This window comes from Telopea speciosissima, chromosome 8 (assembly GCF_018873765.1).
Source record: "Telopea speciosissima isolate NSW1024214 ecotype Mountain lineage chromosome 8, Tspe_v1, whole genome shotgun sequence".
In the NCBI taxonomy this organism is placed as follows: Eukaryota; Viridiplantae; Streptophyta; class Magnoliopsida; order Proteales; family Proteaceae; genus Telopea; species Telopea speciosissima.
Genome location: NC_057923.1, coordinates 20,013,762 through 20,036,536, shown reverse-complemented (window position 1 = coordinate 20,036,536; position 22,775 = coordinate 20,013,762). Strand labels below are relative to the sequence as shown.

Sequence of the window (22,775 nt, the reverse complement as noted above, 5' to 3'; positions counted from 1 at the left end):
TTGCCCTCCAATAGGCTCTATCCGAGGTCTGCTATAGATACTTATGCGTGGCCAATATCAAATCGGTGTAATGGTACAAACGGAGGGTAAAATAGTAAAAAAAATAATATTAATATCTTTGAGAACAAAAATATCCGATATTGAGCAGTACAACCAATACATATCGGCATCGATATCAAAACTAATCGGTAGCCAATCCAATACCATTAACAAAAACAACAATACAACCAATACATATTGACATCAATTTCAGAACTAATCGATACCCGATCCAATACCATGAACAAAAACAATGATGCAACCATACATATCAGCATCAATTTCAGAACTAATCGATACCCGATCCAACACCATGAACAAAAACAATGGTACAACCAATACATATCGGCATCGAATTCAGAACTAATCGATACGAGATCCAATACCATGAGCTAAAACAATGGTATGAGGTGATGGTGGGCATTCCTTGTACTTAAAACAATCCAAATGGAACCTTTTTTTCTCTGAAGGGTTTTATCGAGACCCCACGATGGAGCAACCTTTAAAGTACTTGACTCAGACAATCCACCACTAAAATTGATTTGAAAGGGATCCTCTATTAAGAAATAGGAAGAACAATTCTGGTCCCTAAGAAATTAGGTTTTCAATGAGAAGACTTGTGTGTGTAGAATAACAAACAAACATAGCCCTAAAAAAAGTGATCAAACATTGAACTACTCCTAAGCTTTTCCACTCCAATAAATTCAATCACCAAAAGGTGGCCTACCATTTGGATAAAATGCCACCATTTTATCTTGATCCAAAAAACCTTAAGATTTGCTCTTTACATAAGGCAAACATTGGATAATAATGCATTTATAAACTACAAAATATAAGCTGCCCTCTACACCAATTTCTACCAATAAATTAAATCAGAAACAGAAATTTGTAACAATGAGAAAGGAAAAGAAAAAGGCAATACTATGATACATATATATTCCAAAACAATGAAGCTCCAAGCATTAGCGATAGGAACTGCCCTACCTGCAGCCCTTCATCAGGTAGGAGGAGGGGCTTGAAAAGTTTACTCCATTCACATTTCCCCCAGACTTCCTGTTCTCTGTTTGCTTCACAGGTGTCCCACATCCACTGAAATCAAGAACCCGCCGCTCATTCTGCAAAGGCAGCAAAACCAATAAACACTTCGAATATAAAAAGCATTCTCCAATACTCATCGCAAAAGCTAACAGGTCCTGAAGACAGTACAGCAAAATGAGAACCTACACCTTCCCTTTACCACATAAAATGCTCAATCTTGAGCATTCACTCGGCTGATTTTGGTTGTCTTGTGTGTGAAAACTCCACCTTTTTTTTTTTGGAGTTGAATATCTTGGTAAAAGTGTCTCTCCCACCCAAAAGATAGCCTCCGTTAAATATAACCATTGAAGAATCCATCCAAAATTGTCAAATTTTGATCACTCTTGGGACTTAGCAATCCCCAGACAACCAGGCATAACCTCATGATAGCTGTTAGATAGCCTCCATTATGCTGTAGTCTACAATCATGATTAGAAAATGATGCAATAGCAGCAACAATCACATCTCATGGATCTATAATGTTTCAGAATCGGCATTTTCACACTTTAGAGCCCTTGTCATACTTTGGAGCTCCACTGGAGCAAGATGATAAAGAGTAAAAAATGGGAAAAGGGTAGATTATTGTAAAATAAAATAAACTGAACTAATAATCACAAAAATATCATACCAAAACACCAGAAGGCAGAGGAATTTGGTTCTCCTGCTGCTCATTATCTGGGAAGTGATTATACTCTTGGACGGAATTCTGATCAGTGGAGCATTTTTCTTTTGAAGATATTTTAGGGTTTTCAGATGCCAGAATCTCCTGTGCTTCAGCCACTGCAGCTGCAGTATGCTCACTCAACTGTTTCATCAACCCAATTGCATCATAACTTCTCTCTCCAGGGCTCATGAAATATCCAATGTCCTGTGAGAAGTAGTTAGTACTCATTACATGGAACAAAGAAAATTTGGGGCTAGGGGGAAGAACAAGAACAAATTGAACATGAGTGTGCGCTCTCTAAAAATATGCCATTTGACTCATTTAATCAGGACAGAACATACAAAAAAAACATGCATGCCCCTATGAAAAAACCAACACATGCACACAAACGCAAAAGACACAAATCTGGACAGACAGACAGACAATTAAAAACCAAATGGAAAACAGAAAAAGAAAATAGAGAACAAAAGTTCTATATTTGCACATGGTGCTCAAAGCCACAAACGTTCTTTAGCAGTAGAGGTTTAGAATTATGAGCTGGAAAGGTCATGCTATTGTTGATCCTAGTCTACAAACAAGAACAATTAAAGACTGAGAGTTCAATATTAGTTTGCCGTCATATAAGATCTCTCAAAGATAAGGCCTATATTTGAAAATAAAGCTTGGAGGTTCCTCTAGAGTTGCAAATAAATAGTTCAACACCCCCCCCCCCCCTCCCCCAAATGTCTATCTGGAGACAAAACTCAGATCTCCAAAAGGAAAAAATGATTATAGACCTACATGTATTATGTAAATGGAAAAATAGAAATAAAGGAAAAGTAACCTTTTAAATACCTCAATTGTTATGTCTGTATCAACTCTTGATCCAGGTAGAAAAGCGTTCATGAACCAAGGAGATTTCCATGCAGAGGGAGACTCAATACTTCTTTTGATAGAAGGGGTGTTGCCAAATCTAGAATAAAAAAGCAAACTTAGGAAATATAGGAAGAAAAAATTGAGTACCAGAATAAGAAAAAAGAGAGGCGCATTCATGGGCTAGTGTGCTACCAGGAACATTATTCAGTACAGGAAGAAACCATACTTCATGAGTTAGGTTTTACTTATATGCATACATTTTTTTTTCCGCAAGTTTATTCTGTGAAGCAGATTCTTCAACAACATAGAATCTATAAACCAATGCAAAAATTCCAGTTATTTTTCTTCTTTTCTCTTATTCGTTGGTTCAGTGTCTAACATTATATAGTGAACCAAAGTCCCTAAACTATCGATAGGAAAATGATGTACACACTTGTATACTTAATAAAGCACTAGGAAGAGCATTATAGCTTTTTCATTCACAAATAGAATGTAATCACCAAAACATTACACCCTTAATATCCAAGATTGTACAAATGACATCTTTTGCCTCAACAGTGTCAATTGTTTCACACATTGCTTGAATACATAAGAATACATGAATGCATAAAACACCCTGACTGTATGTTTACCCAAGGCGTCATTTTCATGTTGGAAGTTGGAAGTTGGATGTTGGGGCAAGGGGCAATTATTGATAGGATTCGGGTTGCTTGGTAGCGCACGATTCTGCATCTGGAAAAACATCCATTGCCGATTTGTGCTCTTCACTCAGACCGTTTGATCAGAATTAGCCCCACTTCTTTCCCTTCAGACTTATCCGAAATAAGCCAAAGCACCAGAATCATTCCATAGCCTTCCAATCCCCCTGAACCAAATACCTCAATACAATAGTCAAAAGAGCATCCCTTCATCCCCATTACCATGGATCCGATAGAAGATGAGCGTCGAGATACCTAGATTTCCCAGATTGTGGAGCAGTTACAGATTGATATGACTGATATGAAGCAGATATTAGCCCAGCTCCTCCAGTATACATGGACACTGGCCAACGTCAATGTAGCACCATCATCAGGAGATCATGAACAAGCTATACTAGTTACACTGGGGGCACCGTAGTTGCACCTGAGGTCCCCTCATAGGTTATAGCACCTGAGGTGGAAGGGGATTATGTTACAATGAATAACCCTTAGGAACCACCAGAAACTGAGAGGAAGACGAGAAAGAAGCTCAAAATGTTGGAGCATGCATTCTGGAGCACTAAGGGGATAGAAGATGAACTAATGGACCTAGAAGCATAGTTGTCAAAGGCATGTAGGCGGCTTTGTCTGGATTGGCGCGTTGCTGGTGTCATCTTAATTTTTGCCCCCCTCGATTGCCTTGGTTCACCTAAGCGTCGTGACAACTATGTCTGGAAGGAATGTAGTTGTCAAGGAGTTCACGTGGCTTTGTCTGAATTGGCGCCTTACTAGTGTCGTCTTAATTTTTGCCTCCCTCGACTGCCTTGGTTTGCCTAGGCATCATGACAACTATGCCTAGAAGGACTGTGTTTCTTCCTAGAGGCCAAGATCCTAGGAAAGTTTTAGTGGTCGTTGCCTAAGTTCGATGGGACTAGGAATCCCAAGACAAACTTAAGGACATAAGTAAATACGATGAGGACATAAGAATTTACCGACAATCAGATGGAACAAGCATTCAGTTTACACTCACACGATTGGCCCTACAATGGCTCATGTAGTTGAAGTCATCCCAAACCTATACTTGGGTAAACAAGGCCAAGGCCTTCACCAAGCAATATTCATACAATACGGAGGTTAATGTAACCAGTAGAGATTTGGAGACCTTAAGGCAAGATCCAGGAGAAGGTTTTCCCAAATTCATCAAGAGATATAGGAGCATGGTCACAAAGATGTGGAGTCGTCATTCTGAACAGGAACAGGTCAAGATGATCATCAATAATCTTCGATCTAAATATAAAGATCTCTTATATTTTTCCAAAATATTGAGATCATCAAATCTCTCATTGAGACAGGAAGAAGAATTGACGACAAGATATACCAAGATACACAAGAGTCAAGCAACCAACCCCTCACAAGGAGCAGGTGGGAGCCACCTCCGTCACGAGGCCAGTAGAGCTCCAAGGCATATCAAAGGGCGAAACTCAGAGGTGAACATGGTCAGCTCGTCACAAGGGCACTACCTCATATTCTACGATGCCCCACCTGGGCAGGTGGCAGTGCAACCTTCAACTCCCATCATGATGCAACAAGATCCAAAGCCACAACAATTTCAGAGACACAGGCGTCCATGAATCTGGGGATGACCTTAAGTGTAGTATTCACCAAGTTACATAGCAGGGCTCATAAGTGTTGTCCCTTCGCAGGTGATTCTGAATCCTCTTCCTCATTGGTATGAGCTATATCTCTATTGCCAATATCATGCCCACAAGGGGCACTCCACTGATGGTTGCATACCCCTTAGACAAGCAATTCAGGATCAATTAGAGGCTGGGAAATTTGAATTGATCCATAGACAACAATAATCGGATATGATCACCAATCCCTTTCCTACACACAATATTGTCAACATGTTGTAGGGAGATTCTTTAGGTCCAAACTCCACCTCCTCCATTAGGTCTGTCACGTCCCCACTCCCAGGAAAGAAAAAGTGCCTGATTGTATGAGAATATAGACTCTATTCAGTCCTTTTCCTAAAACTACTAAGGCCACTTTGAAAGCACATCCTCCTTTAAAGAAGCAGAAACTGACTAAGGCTGACCGAGAACAGCTTTTGGACGTCGAATGTAAAGAGATTATACGATTGGAATTCGAGGATGTCTCTCAAATGACGAAGAACGTTTATTGAAGGAGGAAGCATGGAGAACCTGGTAATCTGGCATCAGACTGGTGACCTTACCTCATTGCATTCACCACCTCAATCTCCTCCCCCCACCAACTCCAAGAACAGCCTTGTCAAGGGTACCGTATCCATACAACCTTACCATCCAAGTTCACCCATACCATTCTACCATTCACCATCTTACCATCCAAGTTCACCCATACCATCCTATCATTCACCATCTTACCATCCAAGTTCACCCATACCATCTTACCGTTCACCTTTATTACCGTACCATACAGTCTCCCTAGGGGAAGCTTTTCCCAAAGTGTTTGCACCCCTACCACTTAACTTTCGGGATCCCACAAGGTCATCTCCCCCTACCTACTGTCCAGATACTCCACCAGCTTCATCAACCCAGTCTATGGCCATGATCAAGGAAACTTCCCAAAAACAGATCCCATTTCACTCATCAAACCGATTCTAATACCACGCTCGAACCCAAAGGCAGTTCTAAGAAATGAGGTCAGTCTCACAAGGAAACTCAATCTTCCCCTTTAGATTCTTGTCAATGTCTACAATCTCCTGAAAAGAATGTTGGCAAAGGAAATGAAGGCAAGGCAAGCTCCCCCCTTCTGTGGTGCAAGTTTCCGTGCTAGAAAGAGAAGGGTAGAAAGGTTATTGGTCTGTGTATCTTGTGCAAGGATAACTGCAATGGAAAGACTTGGGATGATGGTCAACATTATGATTGTGGCCGAGGAATTGCTTCAAGGAACAGAATGGATAAACTAGACTTCCTCAAGGATGGCAAAAAGAGCCTAGTGCAGGAATCATCCTTAGCAAAGTTTGGTTTCACAGATAAGGAGATTGGGTGCCTGATTTACAATGAGGCTCTAGACACCAATGAATTAAGTGATGACAATGTGGCAGCACCAGCTCGAGACATTCAACATCTGCATTAGAATCCAAGGACCAGGGTCACACTAATGATCCCCTTTGTCAAGACTCCATTTGTTTCACCAAGTCTCATTTTGTATTTCCAAACGGTGTTCTTATTCCATTGGTATCTATCAATGCAATATTATTTTATCAAATATACGTCTTACAATCCCAAGTTCAAACTAAGTCCGAAGTAACCCTCATCTAGGGTATGTAGGCAGCTTAGCACATATACAATTGATTTTGGTCCCCCTTATCCATTTCAAAAAAAAAAATTTCTTTTTTCCAAATCAAATTCCCAAGTTTGAACTACATCCGACCTGATCCCTATCTAGGATACATAGACAACTTAGCACATATACTGCAAAGTTTGATATAACAACAACAACAAACTCAGCCTTACCCCAACTTAATGGGATCGGCTACATGGATCCAAACATAACAAAGAAAAACTGAGTTCTAGCAAAAAAAAAAAAAGGATGGGAAAGAGAAGATATGGAAAATGGAAAATGCCAAATGAAAGACAGTAAGAGGGAAGATACATTCCTTCTTTCTACATTTTCCCAAGTTCGAACTACGTCTAACCTGATCCTTATCCAAGGTACGTAGGAAACTTAACACATACACCATTGGGTTCGGTCGTCCTTATCTATTTTCAAAATCATTTTCATTTTGTCCGACCAAAAAATAAAAAATTAGTCAGCTCTCTTCCGTATGTCTAAGCTTTGATAGTAGATCTTGAGCTCTCCATACATCTGATCCATTTCCAACAAGCCCGAGGGTTAGAAGGGAATTTCATCTCATAAAGCCTATTAACGGAGGTTGTCTTTGACCTCCAATTCCCTCCAACTGAATCCCAACCATGGAATCTGCTAGTAGCATTTCCTTGAAAAGCCTACCTCAACCTCCCTACAACCCATTATCCGGATACCCTCCTGCTCTTCAAATGTCCCACCTGCTTTTAGGGTCTGACCAGGAGATATCTACACAAGGGAAATAGGGTCCCGAGAAATTGAGAGTTTCCAGAAAAGGGACAAGTCAGTAGCCTAAATTGGGGGGGGGGGGGGGGGGATCTCAAAAAATGAGCTCATAAAAAGCTATGCCTTATCCCAACTAAATGGGGTCGGCTACATGGATCCTTGCCCTCCAATCAGCTCTATTCAAGTCATACTTGATACAAGGCCTAAGCTATGCATGTCTTTCCTCACTTCTCCTAAGGTCATTTTAGGTCTGTCCCTGGCTCTTTAAGTTCCTTCAATCTGATCTTCTCCTAAGGTCATTTAACAGGGCTGAGGCCCAAATTTGGACCAAGGGGAGGATGCCATGTGGCAGCCCCTGGGCCTTCCATATAGAGATTAGGGCCATTAGGCGGCACCGGCCAACCCTCACATGGAGGATCCAAGGCCTCCCTTAGATCCTCTTTTCTTTTCCCTATAAATAGGGAGCTTCTCTCCCTTGTTTGAAGGCACCTCAGAAACCCCAGAGCTCTGATTTTTTGAGCTTTATTCTCTCCTCTCATGGGCAGTCCCTTGGTGCCCCAAGCCCATGGAGAAGCTCTGAAATCTATGGAAAATCACAGAAAAAACCCAGTAAGAGTAGAAATTCCCAAAAAAAAAGGGGAAAAACCCAAAAATTCCCGAAGTGTCCTGGAAGCTCCAAATTTCACTCAAATTATTATGGAAGTGCTGGATAGTGGAATTCTGTAGAAATCACCTTCCTTTTTATACATATTTACTCCATTTTCATGTAGTTCAATACTATATAGTTACTTTGCCCATTTGTGCTCCCGATTTAGGGTTTTTGCCCTAACCCAGGCCCTTTTTCCTGCATGATGAAATATGTCATGTTGGTTACTATAAATGTCATTGTCATGTTATACCAGTATGATATATATATAATATAAATATGTACTCCTGAAACCTCGGCACACCATTACGATGCCGGTTTTATCCAAAATATTCTTGCTGGTACGTTGTTAGACTGCCAAATTTCCGATAGGAGTCTGATGAACAATCAAATAGTGTCGTCAGACCCCACCCTTTCAAAACCAATGACTAGACCCCTGAGGTGGTCAAAACCCTGAGAATTTTCCCAGTCATGTAATAGGAACTATGGTTGACATGATCCCTATCAGGGGTACATAGGCAGCCTGACCAAGTAGTGTCCAGGTTCGGTCTTAATCATGCATACATCATCCAACCCATCATATACACATAATCATGCACACAAACACAACCATATCATGATCCTCATCCCCTGCCTTTCATTCCCCCCATACATACGGAACTATGTTTGATTTGATCCTTAGTGAGGGTACGTAGGCAGATGGCAACCTTACGCTTTGTTTGGGTCACTTCTATGTATATATATGTCCCCCCAGTACATCTCTTTACATTAATTGCATACATACTTACTTTGCAGCTTTCAAACCTAGCAACCTAGCTTACGTCAATTTACTTTCAAGTAACATTAATATGCACGTTAGTATCTAGGACTAGTTTGTAGGACTAATTAGTCTAGGAGTTGGTCTATATAGAAAGAGACCGGCCATCGGCCAGGCGTGGCTGGGTGCCTAACCAAACAACTTCCTAGCCCGTAAATTTGAACTTACCCGGAGGTTTGGATTGAACCTTTCCTTATCTTTTAGAGTCAATTCTCTTCTCAGAAAGGGGGAGACATTTGCGGGCCCTAGACCTTGATCTAGGTGGTGACTCAAAAAAGAAAGAACAGATAAATACAACAATACATTAGTTTTGCCCCTCCCTTCTCTTTCCCTACGATCGGTGCCCCCCCCCCATGGGTGTACACGCGCACCCACTGCACCTACAACTGGTTCCGCTTATAGGATAAGTCGATCGATCTTAATTTAAGACCCATCAGATCAGTTTTGGTGCAGTTATTTAGAAGTTCTTATACAAGTAGGACTCTCCAAAAAGGAAACTTTCCTTTTTCAGAATCAGTTTATACTTTGTGTGATTCTTTTTCTAATAGAACAGGTCAATAGATTATAGACCTCAATTTCAGAGCAATCAGAAATGGTTTAGTGCGATTACTGAAGCATACCAGATACGGTTATTTCCTGCAATCTGGTTATGGTTCCTCCCTTCAATTTTGATCTGGTTCTGCTATATGGTTCTTTTTTCAGTTCTGGTTTGATATTTGTAATTTGGTGATGAATTTGGTTGTGTTCTGATCTGAATATCTGATTTGGGTCTGGTTCTTCCCTGCAATCAGGTTCTGGTTCTGGTTCTTCTATTTAGCTTTGGTTTGGTTCTGTTCTGCTATGTGGTGCTGAATCCGGTTGTTCTGGTTTAAGACCAGGTTCTGCTTTATTGGTTCACCTGATTCTGGTTCACTCTGGTAGTGATTCTGGTTTTCTACAGTTACTGCCAGTTACTGCTTCTATTCTGCTGTTGTTTTTTTCTGTACATAATGGGTGATTCTAAACCCTTGGTAGATTCAGTTAATGTACAAATCACAACTATTAAAATTAAGTGGTGCTCTAATTACTTATTATAGGCACAGACATTGTTTACGTTAATGCAAAAGAAAAGCTAAAGTACTAAACAAACATTAATGCAAAAGGAAAGTTACAGAACTTTAACTTTAGAAACTCCACCTGAAGATTCCAAAAGCTATGACGCCCGGATGCAGGAGAATGACACTTAACTGATTTGGTTATGGAACAACATGAAACCACTCATTGCAGCAAATGTTATGATTCATAATACTACAAAAGCATTTGAGATGAAGTGATGGAAAATTTCTCTCACGCTAAAAAACGTGCACATGTTGGTGTCACGTGCAAAAAAGTGTGTGTGGGACCGCACATGCGGGGGGGGGGTGCTGATATACATCATTGTGTATCCTTCCTAAAAACTTGAGCTTTTGGGATAAGCTGTTGTACCAAAATGAAAGACAAATCAGGCAACGACACAATTGAGGACAAAAAAGGGATGAGTCTTACATGCTAAAGCTTTCAATATCAACACCATTCACATCATTTTCAGATGCAACTTCAAGTGGACCTGATGATGGAGCATATTGTGCAGATGTAAGTGGCGTTAAATTCTTTTCATGCCTCTTTTCTCGAACAGTAGGAGAGACAAATATAGGAAGACAATGATCTCCTGACGAAGATTCCAAATGGCCACCTTGGATTGATGTAGTGTCCACACTTCTGGAATTTTGATTTCTTGGAGTTCTGGTACATGCACTCGATGCTTTGTTTGATGGATATCTATCTTGATCAGGAGAAAATAACATCATATTATTCACATTCTGTTCAACAAGAACTCCAGAAGGTTGTTGCACCTGGTAAGAAGTTTTATAATATCAAAACAGATAATAGAAACCAATAAAAACCAGGAATGTTTAAAAGTAAAAAAAAAACACAGAAGAAAAACAATAACAACAAAGGCAACAGCAGCATGGCCAACAGAAATTAACAGATCAGCACTTGCTACTTCCAATAAGCATACTTAATACAGAATCTTCTAAAAATATGAAGGGATCTATAGAGTTCATCAAGTCAAGGATTATATACAGGCAAAACCATTTAACATCTCACCACTAGTAGTCAGTAGATCAAATTATTACATCTAGTATCCATCATATAAAATACAGTTCGCTTACTATGAAGTAAGGTTTCAGAGAAAATCAATTCTAATAAAGTATATTTCATATTACACTAATTTGCAGCAAAAATAAAAAAGAAGAGGGCAGCATCAACCTTACTCATGTCACAGCATCCCTGTCTTGCCTTCTCCTGAAGAGTGCTACCATCAAAACTTTTCTCTGAAACCCTTCCTTCTGGAAATGCAGAACCATCTTTTCTTGCTTCAAAAGCATGGTCCAAATTTTCCTTATCCTGAATAGAGTCTCCCGCATTCGTTTTCTGGTTACCCGAAGGAGAGAAAAGAACATCCTCAATTGAAGATAAAGAAGCCCTGTGACCCCCTTTTTCATCAAGAACAACATCCAGACACGAAAAATCTCTGGCCAGTGCAGACGTACAAAGCATTCCGTGATTTGTGTCCCTCTCAAGCTTTTTGTCACTTTTTCTTTCTTGCAAAGGAGATAAAAGCTCACGGTTCCGTTTTTTCAAAATCGATGGTGTACCTATAAAGCTTTTGGCAGCACTTTTTAGGACAAAATCAGGACTATCATCACGAGCTGGTGAATCCCATAAGCTGTATGGGGAAGAGCAGTTCATAGAAGACATCATAAGTTGGCGTATCCCAAGGGGACTATATGCTTGATGCCAATCACCACCAGATGGAATGAGATCACAGCTGACGAAAGGAATCTCAAAACTTGGAAAACGAGGAGGCTCATAAAATAGAGCTCCTGAATCCGGTTGTTCTGTATGCGCATTTGGGCTTTCATCCATACAAGGAAGAATTCCTGTTGAGTCAGAGGTCAAGGAACTAAAAATGTCAACAGCAACTGATTTTGAATCATCCTTTGACTGATCTGGCTCTGTGTCCATGCAAAACTTGTCCATATCACCATCACAAGAACTTGTAGTGACATTATGATAGATGAAACCATCACATGAGCCTGTAATAAGCCCTGACTCTTGACTTCCAGCAGACATGTCTCTTAGCTCATTGCATTCACTACCATGTATAAGTTTACCATCCTCACAGCAAAGCAGAGGAACACTTGATAGAGACTGAGAAGTTGAGGTTTCCATCATATCAGAAAATCTTACTGGATAATATGACTGTGATGCTAAACTTTTATCTGCTTCAGAGCTCTGAATGTCAGATTGGCAAAGGAACAAATTGACACATCCATCCAAGTCAATTGTATTTGTGCAGTTAATCTGATTACCCACAGAAAAGCATCCATCGATCCCAGACTCTGAAAATGTAACCCCACAAAAATCACCTTTAGACATGGATGCATGCTCCTGTCCATCAGCATCCGCAACCAAATTTACCATAGAAGTAGAAGCACAGAAACCCACAGAGTTCTGTAACAGAACAGATCCTGTTTCATGGTTTTCGTCAACACCTGATATACACTCTGCTGATGTTTCAAAGAACCCTGGAGTATCCTGGAGCATTTCCAGTGAACAGGCACGAGGTAACTCATGTGAACTGAAATGGCAATCATTAGTGTCGGAGGCTCCAACCTCAGGAAATATAGTTTGCTCAGAAGGGTTGACAGAGATTGCCAGTTCATGAGGTATTTCTGCGACTTCTTCGAACGTATAATACTGTTTGGAACATGATGACGTACTAGAGCCTTGCCACTTTCTTTGACTAGCTGCCTCTGTCAATTTAAACTCTTCTTGTGCTTGTACTGAAACTGCATGAACCATGTCATGATCAGAATGGGAGCAACCAACAGCAGTTGAACCTTGGCTACATTCTGATGTTTCCTCTGCTTCTGCCACATCTTTGGGGCCACTATTATCTTCACTGCTCTGTTGTGTCCTCAGTGAGGATGAAGGCATGCACTGGTTTGGCTTGGGCACGTGAGGTAGACCTTGAAATTTTGCGACTAAACCTGAGGCCAAGTATGAGTCCAACTTCTTTTTTACAGAGCTGTTCCAATGATTTTTTATTGCATTGTCTGTCCTGATGGCCACATAGGCATAAAGATATTTGAATATTCGTATAAAATTTCATAACCCATAATAATTTAACACCAAAAAATATTAAACAGAAAGTAAATATATGCACCAGCATCTAAGCAATTGAAGCAGCATAACTTTTACAAAAGGAATGAAGAAAAAAATAGGGGCACAGTTATCAAGACAAATGCTGGTTCTCAGATCATTGAGAGAACTTGGATAGTAGCGACTTTCTCAAGAATGACAGCAAGAAAAGAAAGCATACCTTCCAGGCAAGAATTTTGTTAACTCTGCCCATCTATTCCCATAAATTTGATGAGCTTGAATCAAAGCCAACTCTTCTTCTTGAGTCCATGCCTCCTTGTTGATTGCAGGGTTAAGATGATTATGCCACCTGAAAATCATTATTTTGACATGAAAACGTATTCATGTCATAGGACATCCTTAAAACCAAGACGAGTCTATCATAACAAGATAGAAGCCATTCTGCACACTCACAGAGAGAGAGAGAGAGAGAGCTCCAGTTCCTAACGTGACAAGAGATTAAAGACCTCTAAGACATTAAACCACTACAAATTCCCAAATTAATTGAAGAAGAAATACGGACGAGTTGTGGAAATAAAATGAAAAATGAACACTACCCTGCAGCTACTTAACTTTGGAAATTTTTTAAAATCTCTCACTAAATTAGTGACACACAAGCCAATATAAAGATTCAAAATAAACACCAAATTGAAAGAAACCCATGTGGGCCCCAAAAGTAAAACTACTCTTTTCACACATTATTCTTTCTTAGGCTGTTATCAACAAACCCTCACATCACAGTAGCGTCAGTGACATCAAGAACTAGCAAGGGAGGAAAGCTCTTTACAGGAGTTCTGTTTGTTGATGACATGGCTAGATCTTTCATTTTTTCCATTTGACTCCGCAAGTAGTTTCGGCAGAACAACAGTGCAGTTAACACATGGCTGTCCCTTCTTTTTATGGGCACTATCATTGCAATAAATTCATCAACTGATAGCAATAATACTAGTAAAAGATCATAATCTGATCTGTGTTATATTTGCTTTAAAAAAAAAGGGCAACTATGGATGCATTGACATTGCTCATTGTTTCTTAATTAGATTGGAAGGATAAACACCCAGTAGGAGAAAGCCTGGCGCATAGTTCAGAATATTTGTGAACAATTATTAAGTGCAGATACACAGATTTATATGTCTGGGATTCATATCCAGATGCTCATAAAAAATAAGCCCAAAACACAAACTACACATAAGCATTGACTGACTTCAGGAAAAAGATATCTTATTCATCCTAGAGTGATTTGTAAATCATACCTTTCGCGGCATTGCTTTCCAATACGCCCAGGCAATGCTTGAGCAATGGTGGACCACTTTTTCGCCCCATATTTATTCACCAACTCAATTATTATATCATCCTCCTGTGCATCAAAAGGTCCATTTAATGTGCTATAAAAAAAAAAAGGGGGCTAATTCCAGCAATTAGAAATTTTCCCACTAAGATACAACGGTAGTAGGAAAGTGATTGGCAAAAGATGCAAACAAAAGTTCTAGAGCAGCAAACCTCTTTTGACCATGGACCTTTGACAAGCTCTGGATTCAAAACCTTTTGCCACCTGTGGAGGCATTGAACATCTGTCCTATCTTTGAAACACTCCGCTGCAAAAGGCACAATTACACATATTAGATAACTTAAAGATAGTATATCCTAAACAATCATAGCATATCCTACACAATCACACAAAAAACAACTCAACTCAGCCTTATCCATGCTATAACATATCGGTCCGCATCGTATCGGCCAATATGTATTGGTATCGGTCGGTAGACTCGGTACCAATATGATACATAGTGATACGTATCTTTTTTAGTATGTCTCGATTGGTATCATATTGAATGGGCTGATACGGCTCGATACAACATGATACGTACATTAAAGGATTCTGTAAGAGTATCGATATGTATCGGCCAATACAGCTCGATACAGATAGAAACACGTCGATACGGCCATAAAAGGCCCATGTGACCATCAGACTCAATACAGAGAGTCATTTGGCAGAAAAAAGAGGGAAGGAACTCCCAACCGAGATTCTCAAAACTTGCCTTTAACCAAGTTGTTTCAAAAAATTGGAGTTGGGGATTCTAATCTATACTAAAAAATGATTCAAGGAGTGCTACAAAAACTTAATTTGCATCATTCAACAAGCTGAGATCAGAGATTGAAGGAGATTTCACAGAAAAAGGTAGGTTTCAGAAGAAACTTGATCTTGTGTTTAAATCATGATTTTTAATCCTATTATTTGCTATAAATCGATAGATTTAGGTAAAACTAGGTTAGTTGATGCATCAAACTTGATCATTTGCAAGGATTTGTACTCAAATCTATGAAACTCTCTTGTTTCATTATACGTTGTTCTCCATTTTAGTGTTTATGCATGATACATGTTATATATTGTTAATTTACATTGTTTTTTGCTCCAAAAGTGTATTTACATGTGTATCTTGACCATTTCCATGCGTGTCTTTATTGTGTGTATCTCTGATACAATACGTATCTTAAAATCAACCTTCTGATATGATACCTGATACCAATACTTTAAACCTTGGCCTTATCCCCACTATATGCGGTTGGCTGCATGGATCCTTTCCCTCCAATCAGCTCTATTCAAAGCCATACTTGTAACAACCTAAGCTATGTATGTCTTTCCCCACCACTCTCCTAGAGTCATCTTAGGTCTACCCCTGACTCTTTTAGCTCCTTCAATATGAATCACATCACTTGATGTAGATCTGATTGAGCTTGCATTATCACTCCTCTGTACTAGAGCATCTAGGGCATCCGTTGCACACTTGCACATGTCCATGCCACCTCAAAAGACATTCTCTATCATGTATCAAAGCTACTCCTAAATCAACTCTAATACGATCATTCCTTATTTTACCCTTTCTAGTTTTACCATTCATTCATTTCAACATCCTCATCTCAGCTACACTATGTTTATCCATATAATGCTTCTTTACTGCCCAATGTTCAGCTCCATACATCATTGCTGGTTGTATGGAGTATGGCATATGGTAAAGCCTACTTCAGACATGAGCCTATATGGGTACATTGGCAGTGACTGGGAGAGAAAGGGGGGCAAATGGAATTGTATATTTAAATAGGAAATAGGAGAATAGTGAAGTAGTTTATTAGAAAGTGGAGAGACTATTTTAGAAAGTGAAGCATACACATGATAGTTGGAGCTTTGGATGGATAATGAGGTGGTGAAAGTGAAGCATACACTTGATAGATAGCTTTTTCTCCTTCCTTTGTACTAAATTGTTATAAAGATCCCCAAACTTCTTCACCCTTGCTTTTCCCTCAATTTTTTTAGCTTCATTTCTAGAAAATTTATACATTTTTAAGTCTTCCTCATCCTTAGTCCTTTGCCATGTCTTAAAACTAGATTTCTTACCCTTAATGGCAGCTTGAACCTCATCATCCCACCACCAAGTAACTGCCATTTTCCTTTAGATTCGCCTAGGACTTCTTTAGCAACTGTCTTGATACAAGTAGTCATCTCGTTCCACATCGTACTAGTGTCTCCATCAAAGGCTCACGTTCCTTATTTGACCAAACAATCTGTAAATGATTTCAAGTTTTCTCCTTTTAAGCTCCACCACCTTATCTTAGGGCAAATAATCTCATCTTTCTTGCAATTCGGCGTATTGAAACACATATCTATTACCATTAATCTATATTGTGTGGTTATGCTTTTCCCTGGTATAACCTTACTAATGTAGTCCTAGGTGGCAAGGAGACCAGCTGGAGCCAGAGCTTCAGGATCTGCTATGAACATGCAGTCCGGGCAGAAATAGGTTTTAGGTCAAAATTAGGGTTAGGGTTAGGGTTTGAGGGTATGGTTATGCTAGGCAGGTGTAGGAGAGTCTATCAGTATTGGTCCAATGATGGTTTGATGAGTGGAAGTGTAAGAATTTAAATGGCATCTAGTTAGGGTTTCGGGTTTTTAAAAAGACGGAAGTGAGGGAATCTAGGGTTTAGAGATGGAATTAGGGCAGGGGGTTCAAGTCAAGTTCTCTAGGGGTAGAGATTGACACTCAGCCAAGGTTTGAGGGGCAGAAGATAGCTGGATGTTGCTGAAATGAAAATTAGGATTTTGGGTTTTAATGGGAATCGATGGAAGTTGGGTTTTAAGGATGTAAAAGGGGAAAGGTCTGGATCGAGTGGAGGGGATATCTTGAGGGTGCTGTGGTTTGAATTTGGAAGGATTCTGATAGAGGGTTAGGTCTGTGAGAGAAATAGGTTATGGGAATTTGAAAAAATAAATGGGGAAAATTAGGGTTGGGATGTAGAGGGTTTAGAAGAAGAGATATGGGGTTGGGGATGGCTCAAACTTACTTGTAGATGCAGTGAACAATTGGCAGCAGCCTGTAATGGCAGTAGCTTGAACAAAAATTGGATCTTGGAACTTGAACTTGAAACTGAAACTTGAAGATAACCACTCGGGCTTCACACTGCAGAGTGTTGATTGGATCGGACTCCAATCCCACCAACGAACCACCTGGGCTTCACACCGCAAGGTGTCAATTGGATCACACACCAATCCCACCTTGCTTTGATCACACACAAAACAGTCTTCAGAGTGGAAGAGAAGCAGCAGCTTGCAAAAGAGAAATTTCATAAACAGTGAGGTAAAGAGGAGCCCCACGGTTTGCCTTTATTTATAATGGCCAAAGGCCTAAACTCCTATACAGCCTAGGAATAATAAATCCCAGGCTGTCTAAATACAAAACACTCCCTCTCTAAAATTCATGTGGAGGTGTGGATCCTAAAATATGATTTAAGTTGAAAAGATTCTATCCTAAGAGAATATTCTAAAATCACTTACATTGGACCAGTGGTTCAACCGGTTCAATTTAAAACACTAAAACATGAAAATAAACTAAGTATAGGGCTAATCCCGTATGCAACTTATGTACAAATATTTTAGGCCCATTAAAGTGGCCTATTACATAGAAAATCCATGGGATCAAAGGCCCAACATGTCCATAACCCAACTCTAGACTTATTTCTAGGGAAAGAAACTCAATTTGGTGATAAACCTGCATCACTTACAATCCTTACATCGCAACCTATCGGTCCTTCTAGTTAGAAAGATATCTATTTAGCTACTATAATGCCCACTTTTGGAGGTTAATGTTCCTCTCTCTTTTCAAAGGATATGTTAACTATGGATAAATCATAAGCCACAGCAAAATTTTACACCTGGATAAGGATTGGTAGTACATGAGGCCAATTTGAGCATGAAATGTGCTAACATCTTGATCTAGCCCATTGTGTCCATACTAAATGAAACAGAGAAAGATAATAGAAAATAAGAGGTACTTTCATCTATTAAAGAAGATTTGGGTACGAAACAGCTACAAGAAGCAAGAAGAAGAGGAAAAGTTTTGACTCTTCAAAGAACACTTTTCCTTCTCTTTTCTTCAGAATGCTCATTTCACCAAATGAAGACGTATACGGAACACCCATAAAAAAAAAAAAGCAGTTTTTGTCCACCAAAATGACTTTTTATGCATATGGAGATCACATAAATTCCTTCATAGTTCATACTAATAACAAGTCTAATAAATATGGTTTAACTAAGCCTAAATCAAAGCTATCCCAGTTGGCAAGGGCCAAGTAAAATTGGCTCCAGTTTCCCACTAAGGGTTGGGTCAGGTTCTGTTCTTAGGGCACAGGCTCAGGTGATCCTCTAACCTGGCCTGAATTAACCCATCCAATCCAAGTTGCAACAGAGTTCTAAGTAGAAATTGCGAACTTTGGCATTCCAGACAAATTGCATCATGCACATAGTGATTTCCTGCAGCAAATGAACTATCATCAAATCTTCAAGTGTTGGCCAGTATCAAGCAGTTTTGGAATTCAAATTTTGGTTCAACAAATATTGAAAATCGACAAATTCTTTATTTTTTCCAATTTCAACTGTGATCCATAAGATACTTGCAGTTACAAAAGCAAGAAAGCAAAATTTCAAAAGTCTATGAGATTTTAATCAGCTTATTACTACAAGACCAAATTTAATGTTCAACGAGATATTCAGAATCCAGAGCATCACTACATTATAACAATTTATTGAATAGCAAAGTTCACCACTCCACACTATTCCCTTAGGTACACTAAATTGCCTCTTTTCACATGTCTGTTCAACAAAACCAATCAATGCCAGGCACACACATCACAATCGAAAGATCAATAAATGAAATTCTAGCAAGACTTTTTGAAGAACATTTAAACCACCAATTACACCAAAAGCTCATCAGTAGATCAGCAACTACAAATCAATCCAACAAGCTTATGATTGCCACATTAATGATTATATGGTGAATGATGAGGAGACCAGAATTCCTTTGCAGGCTAATCGGACACAGAGAAAAGGAGAAACAATGAAGAAGGGCAAGGAGCTCCCTTCCCTCATCAACACCAAACTAAAAGAAACAGTGCCGTTGTGCTGGGTAATAGGGCAAAGAGCCAATCCTTCCATTGCTATTGTACTCAAATATGTAGAGTCAATGACCTAATATAGATTTCAGAAAGTAGCACAAAAGTATGACATGAACATCAGCTGAAATGAGTAATACCTATCTTTTTCCAATTTCTTCCTTTAAAGCGCTGAACAGCCTTGTGCAATAGCTCATCCTAAGAAGAAAAACAGAGATTCAAATCAAAAGATACAAACAGATGGCAAAAAGCACCCAAAAAAAAAAAGAAAAAGAAAAGAATACACAAGAAATAGATTTGCACAAAACCAATATTTATTAGCAGGAAAAAACAAATAAAAAAACCAAACAAATTAAATAGGTAATGTGTAGGGCAAAGATAGTAGTATCAACCAAGGCTTAAAGTATCAGTATCGAGTATCGTATCGGTCGGGTGATTTTAAGAGACGTATTGTATCGTTTCGGAGATACGTATTGAACAATACAGATACACATGAAAATGGTCAAAATACACATGGAAATACACTTTTGGAACAAAAAACAATATAAATAAGCAATATATAACAAGTGTCATGCATAAACACTAAAATGGTGAATATGTATAACCAACAAGTGCATTAAATTGAAATTGTTATAAAAGATGAGGTTTCTTACATGTTGTAATTGTTTATAGCCATGAAGAGTATTGGATGATGCAAAGGATGATGTTGTAGCACTCCTTGATTCGTTTTTTAGTTTAAAAGTGTGAAAAACCAAGATTAAATGCAAGATCTTAGACTCTTGGTTGAGAATTTTCCTTCATTTTTTCGTCAGATTAGGAGTTGTATCGAGTTTGTGAGTGAAAATGGTTTTTTTATGGAATGTATTGATGGTATCGGTATGTATCGGTACGTATCGATATGTAACGGTACGTATCGGTAATGTATCAGTATGTATCGAGCCGTATCAGCCGATACGTATTAAACCACCCACAGAATCCTTTACTGGTCGTATCGTCGGTCGTATCTTATCGTATTTTATCGTATCGTATCGTATCGGCCCGTATCGATCGATACATTTCGATACAATTCGAGGCAGTTCATTTTTAAAAAAAAAAAAGAGACGTATCGGTATCGACCGATACCAATACATATCAGTCCGTATCGTATCGTATTGATCAATACTTTAAACCATGCTTGTACCTGTATGTCACTTATTATAAATAGGTAACCTGCGTTGTTGATGCTACTGCCTTCAAGAAACGGGAAGAAAAGTTCTGGATTTATGATTTTCTAGTTGGGTTGACTGTTGAGTATGATCAGATTCTTGCCCCATGTACTTAGCCTGGACCCTTTCCCTACCTTAGTGCAGTCTTATTCTTTGATCCAGTTGGAAGACAGTTGCCGCCATGCTATGCTACAGCATACTACTTAGGACTGTTCAGCCTTACTTTCTGGGTCCACTCAGCCTAAACGTAGTCTCCCTCGATCCAGTGACCGTTCCTCCTCTGATAGAGAACCAGTCAAGTGTGACTACTGCGGTAAGGAACGTCACACCAAGGATTTCTATTGGAAGCTGCACAGCCGACCTACCTCCTCATCCTCACGAGGATGTGGTTGTGGTCGATCCTCCCAGACTGCACATCACACTGAGACCTCTGAACTTGCACCTAATAGTACCGGCTCCTCTCTCAAGCTGAGCTTGCAATGCTTAGGCGTTTGATGACTCGATTGGAGCCTTCGACTGCTCCTACTTCTGCCTCTACATCTACTATGGTTTCTTCTGACTCTCACCCAGCCTCCTCAGGTATTACTTTTGGTGGTCATTGTGCATCAGTTGTCTCTTGTCCTTGAATTATTGACTCTAATGGCACTAATCATATGACCGGCTCTTTTAGTCTCTTCTTTTGGTATTCTCTTGTTTTGATAAAGACAAGGATGACCAATATCTGACGCGAGGCCAGTTCTTCTTTCTACGATTACGATAAAGATCGAGCCGATTAGTCAGCTTTGCCCCATTGATACGCTAAAGCATAGCAGCTCGAGAACTCACGAACTGAAGAGCTCACGTCACTAACTAAAGATGCTACGTGACGCTTCATATGCGGATACAAGGGCCCAGTCCATTATGACTACGGAAGGCTCCTTTTTTGTTTGCTTGATGAGTCAGGTTCCGCCCATTCAACTGGGAGCAGAGGCAATTTGCTTAGCTTTACATCCGTCCCAAGGTATCATTTCTAATACATCTGTGGGGCAGGCTCGTACACATTGAGTACATCCTATACATGTATCATAAATCTTTACTGAATGTGACATTGGATCTATAAATTTTTGAACGTCATAAATTTTCGATCTAGTAAAAATAAAGTAGTAAATGTTAATAGATACCAGACGAATCAATGATTTATCAGAAATTTTTTTAATCAATTTACTTTACTTTACTTCTGGATCTGCTGATGAGAGAAGGCCAAGATACTTGGATTTCTTAGCTTTAGCAAACCTTCTATTCATTTTAACTAACTACTTATGGTTTGATACATAAAAAATTTTCCATCCCATTTTATAGACAAACGAATCGGTTGGATAATAAATATCCCCCTTTTTATCAATTCTGCAAAAGTTTGATGCCTCTGAATCAGCATTACGTTCAGACTCAGTTCTCCTCTTTAAATAGAGGATATAATAATTTCTTTTGGGTTTATCAGTCTAAGCAGGAGACAATATACCTTGATATTATTTATCATTCTTTGACTCAAAGGATCATTCCATTTGAATTGAAAAATAAAATATTTTTTCAGGAAAGAATCTTGGAGTGGCTAATGGTTCCCTCTCTGTTTCTAGAAAGGATTCTATCACTTGCTCTCCCTCTTTATCCTTCGCATCTATTCTTCATGTTCCAGATATTTCTACTAACCTTCTTTCTATCAGTCGTCTTACCACTGATCTGAATTTGTAATGTGACTTTTTTACCTTCTCACTATGTCTTTCAGGATCTAGTGACGAAGAAAACGATTGGCTGTGGTAGGGTGCATGGTGGTCTTTATTTGCTCGACGGTGACACTTCTTCAATGGGTCATGCTCATCAAACCGACTCTCCTTCAGTATCTTCTGAGTTGCTTCTTTGGCATAGACGTTTAGGCCATCCCCCTATTGGTACTTTGGTTAAAGTTTTTCCTAGTTTATTTCAGCACTATAATCCCCGGGATTTCTTTTGTGATGCCTGTGCTTTGGCTAAACAAACTCGTGCTACTAATCCTAGTTTGAATAATAGAAGTTCT

At 39.3% G+C, this 22,775-nt stretch overlaps 1 protein-coding gene across 5 annotated transcripts in view; it reads right to left on the bottom strand.

Annotated features, from left to right (window-relative positions):
- Positions 1–828: 828 nt before the first annotated feature.
- Positions 829–22,775, bottom strand: part of LOC122671372 (transcription factor MYB3R-1-like) — a 28,751-nt gene continuing 6,804 nt past the window's right edge. For 2 of the 5 annotated variants that reach the window (XM_043868536.1, XM_043868537.1), the window contains 9 exons: positions 19,661–19,718; positions 14,580–14,677; positions 14,333–14,436; positions 13,261–13,389; positions 11,142–12,999; positions 10,377–10,723; positions 2,615–2,732; positions 1,745–1,984; positions 829–1,154 (listed from right to left, as the gene is read on the bottom strand). In XM_043868536.1, the coding sequence (XP_043724471.1) occupies positions 1,020–1,154; positions 1,745–1,984; positions 2,615–2,732; positions 10,377–10,723; positions 11,142–12,999; positions 13,261–13,389; positions 14,333–14,436; positions 14,580–14,677; positions 19,661–19,718 (3,087 nt within the window). In that variant the 3' untranslated portion in view covers positions 829–1,019. Of the gene's footprint in view, positions 1,155–1,744; positions 1,985–2,614; positions 2,733–10,376; positions 10,726–11,141; positions 13,000–13,260; positions 13,390–14,332; positions 14,437–14,579; positions 14,678–19,660; positions 19,719–22,775 lie in introns of all 5 variants that reach the window. The other 3 variants (XM_043868541.1, XM_043868540.1, XM_043868538.1) reach the window with 3 other exon arrangements.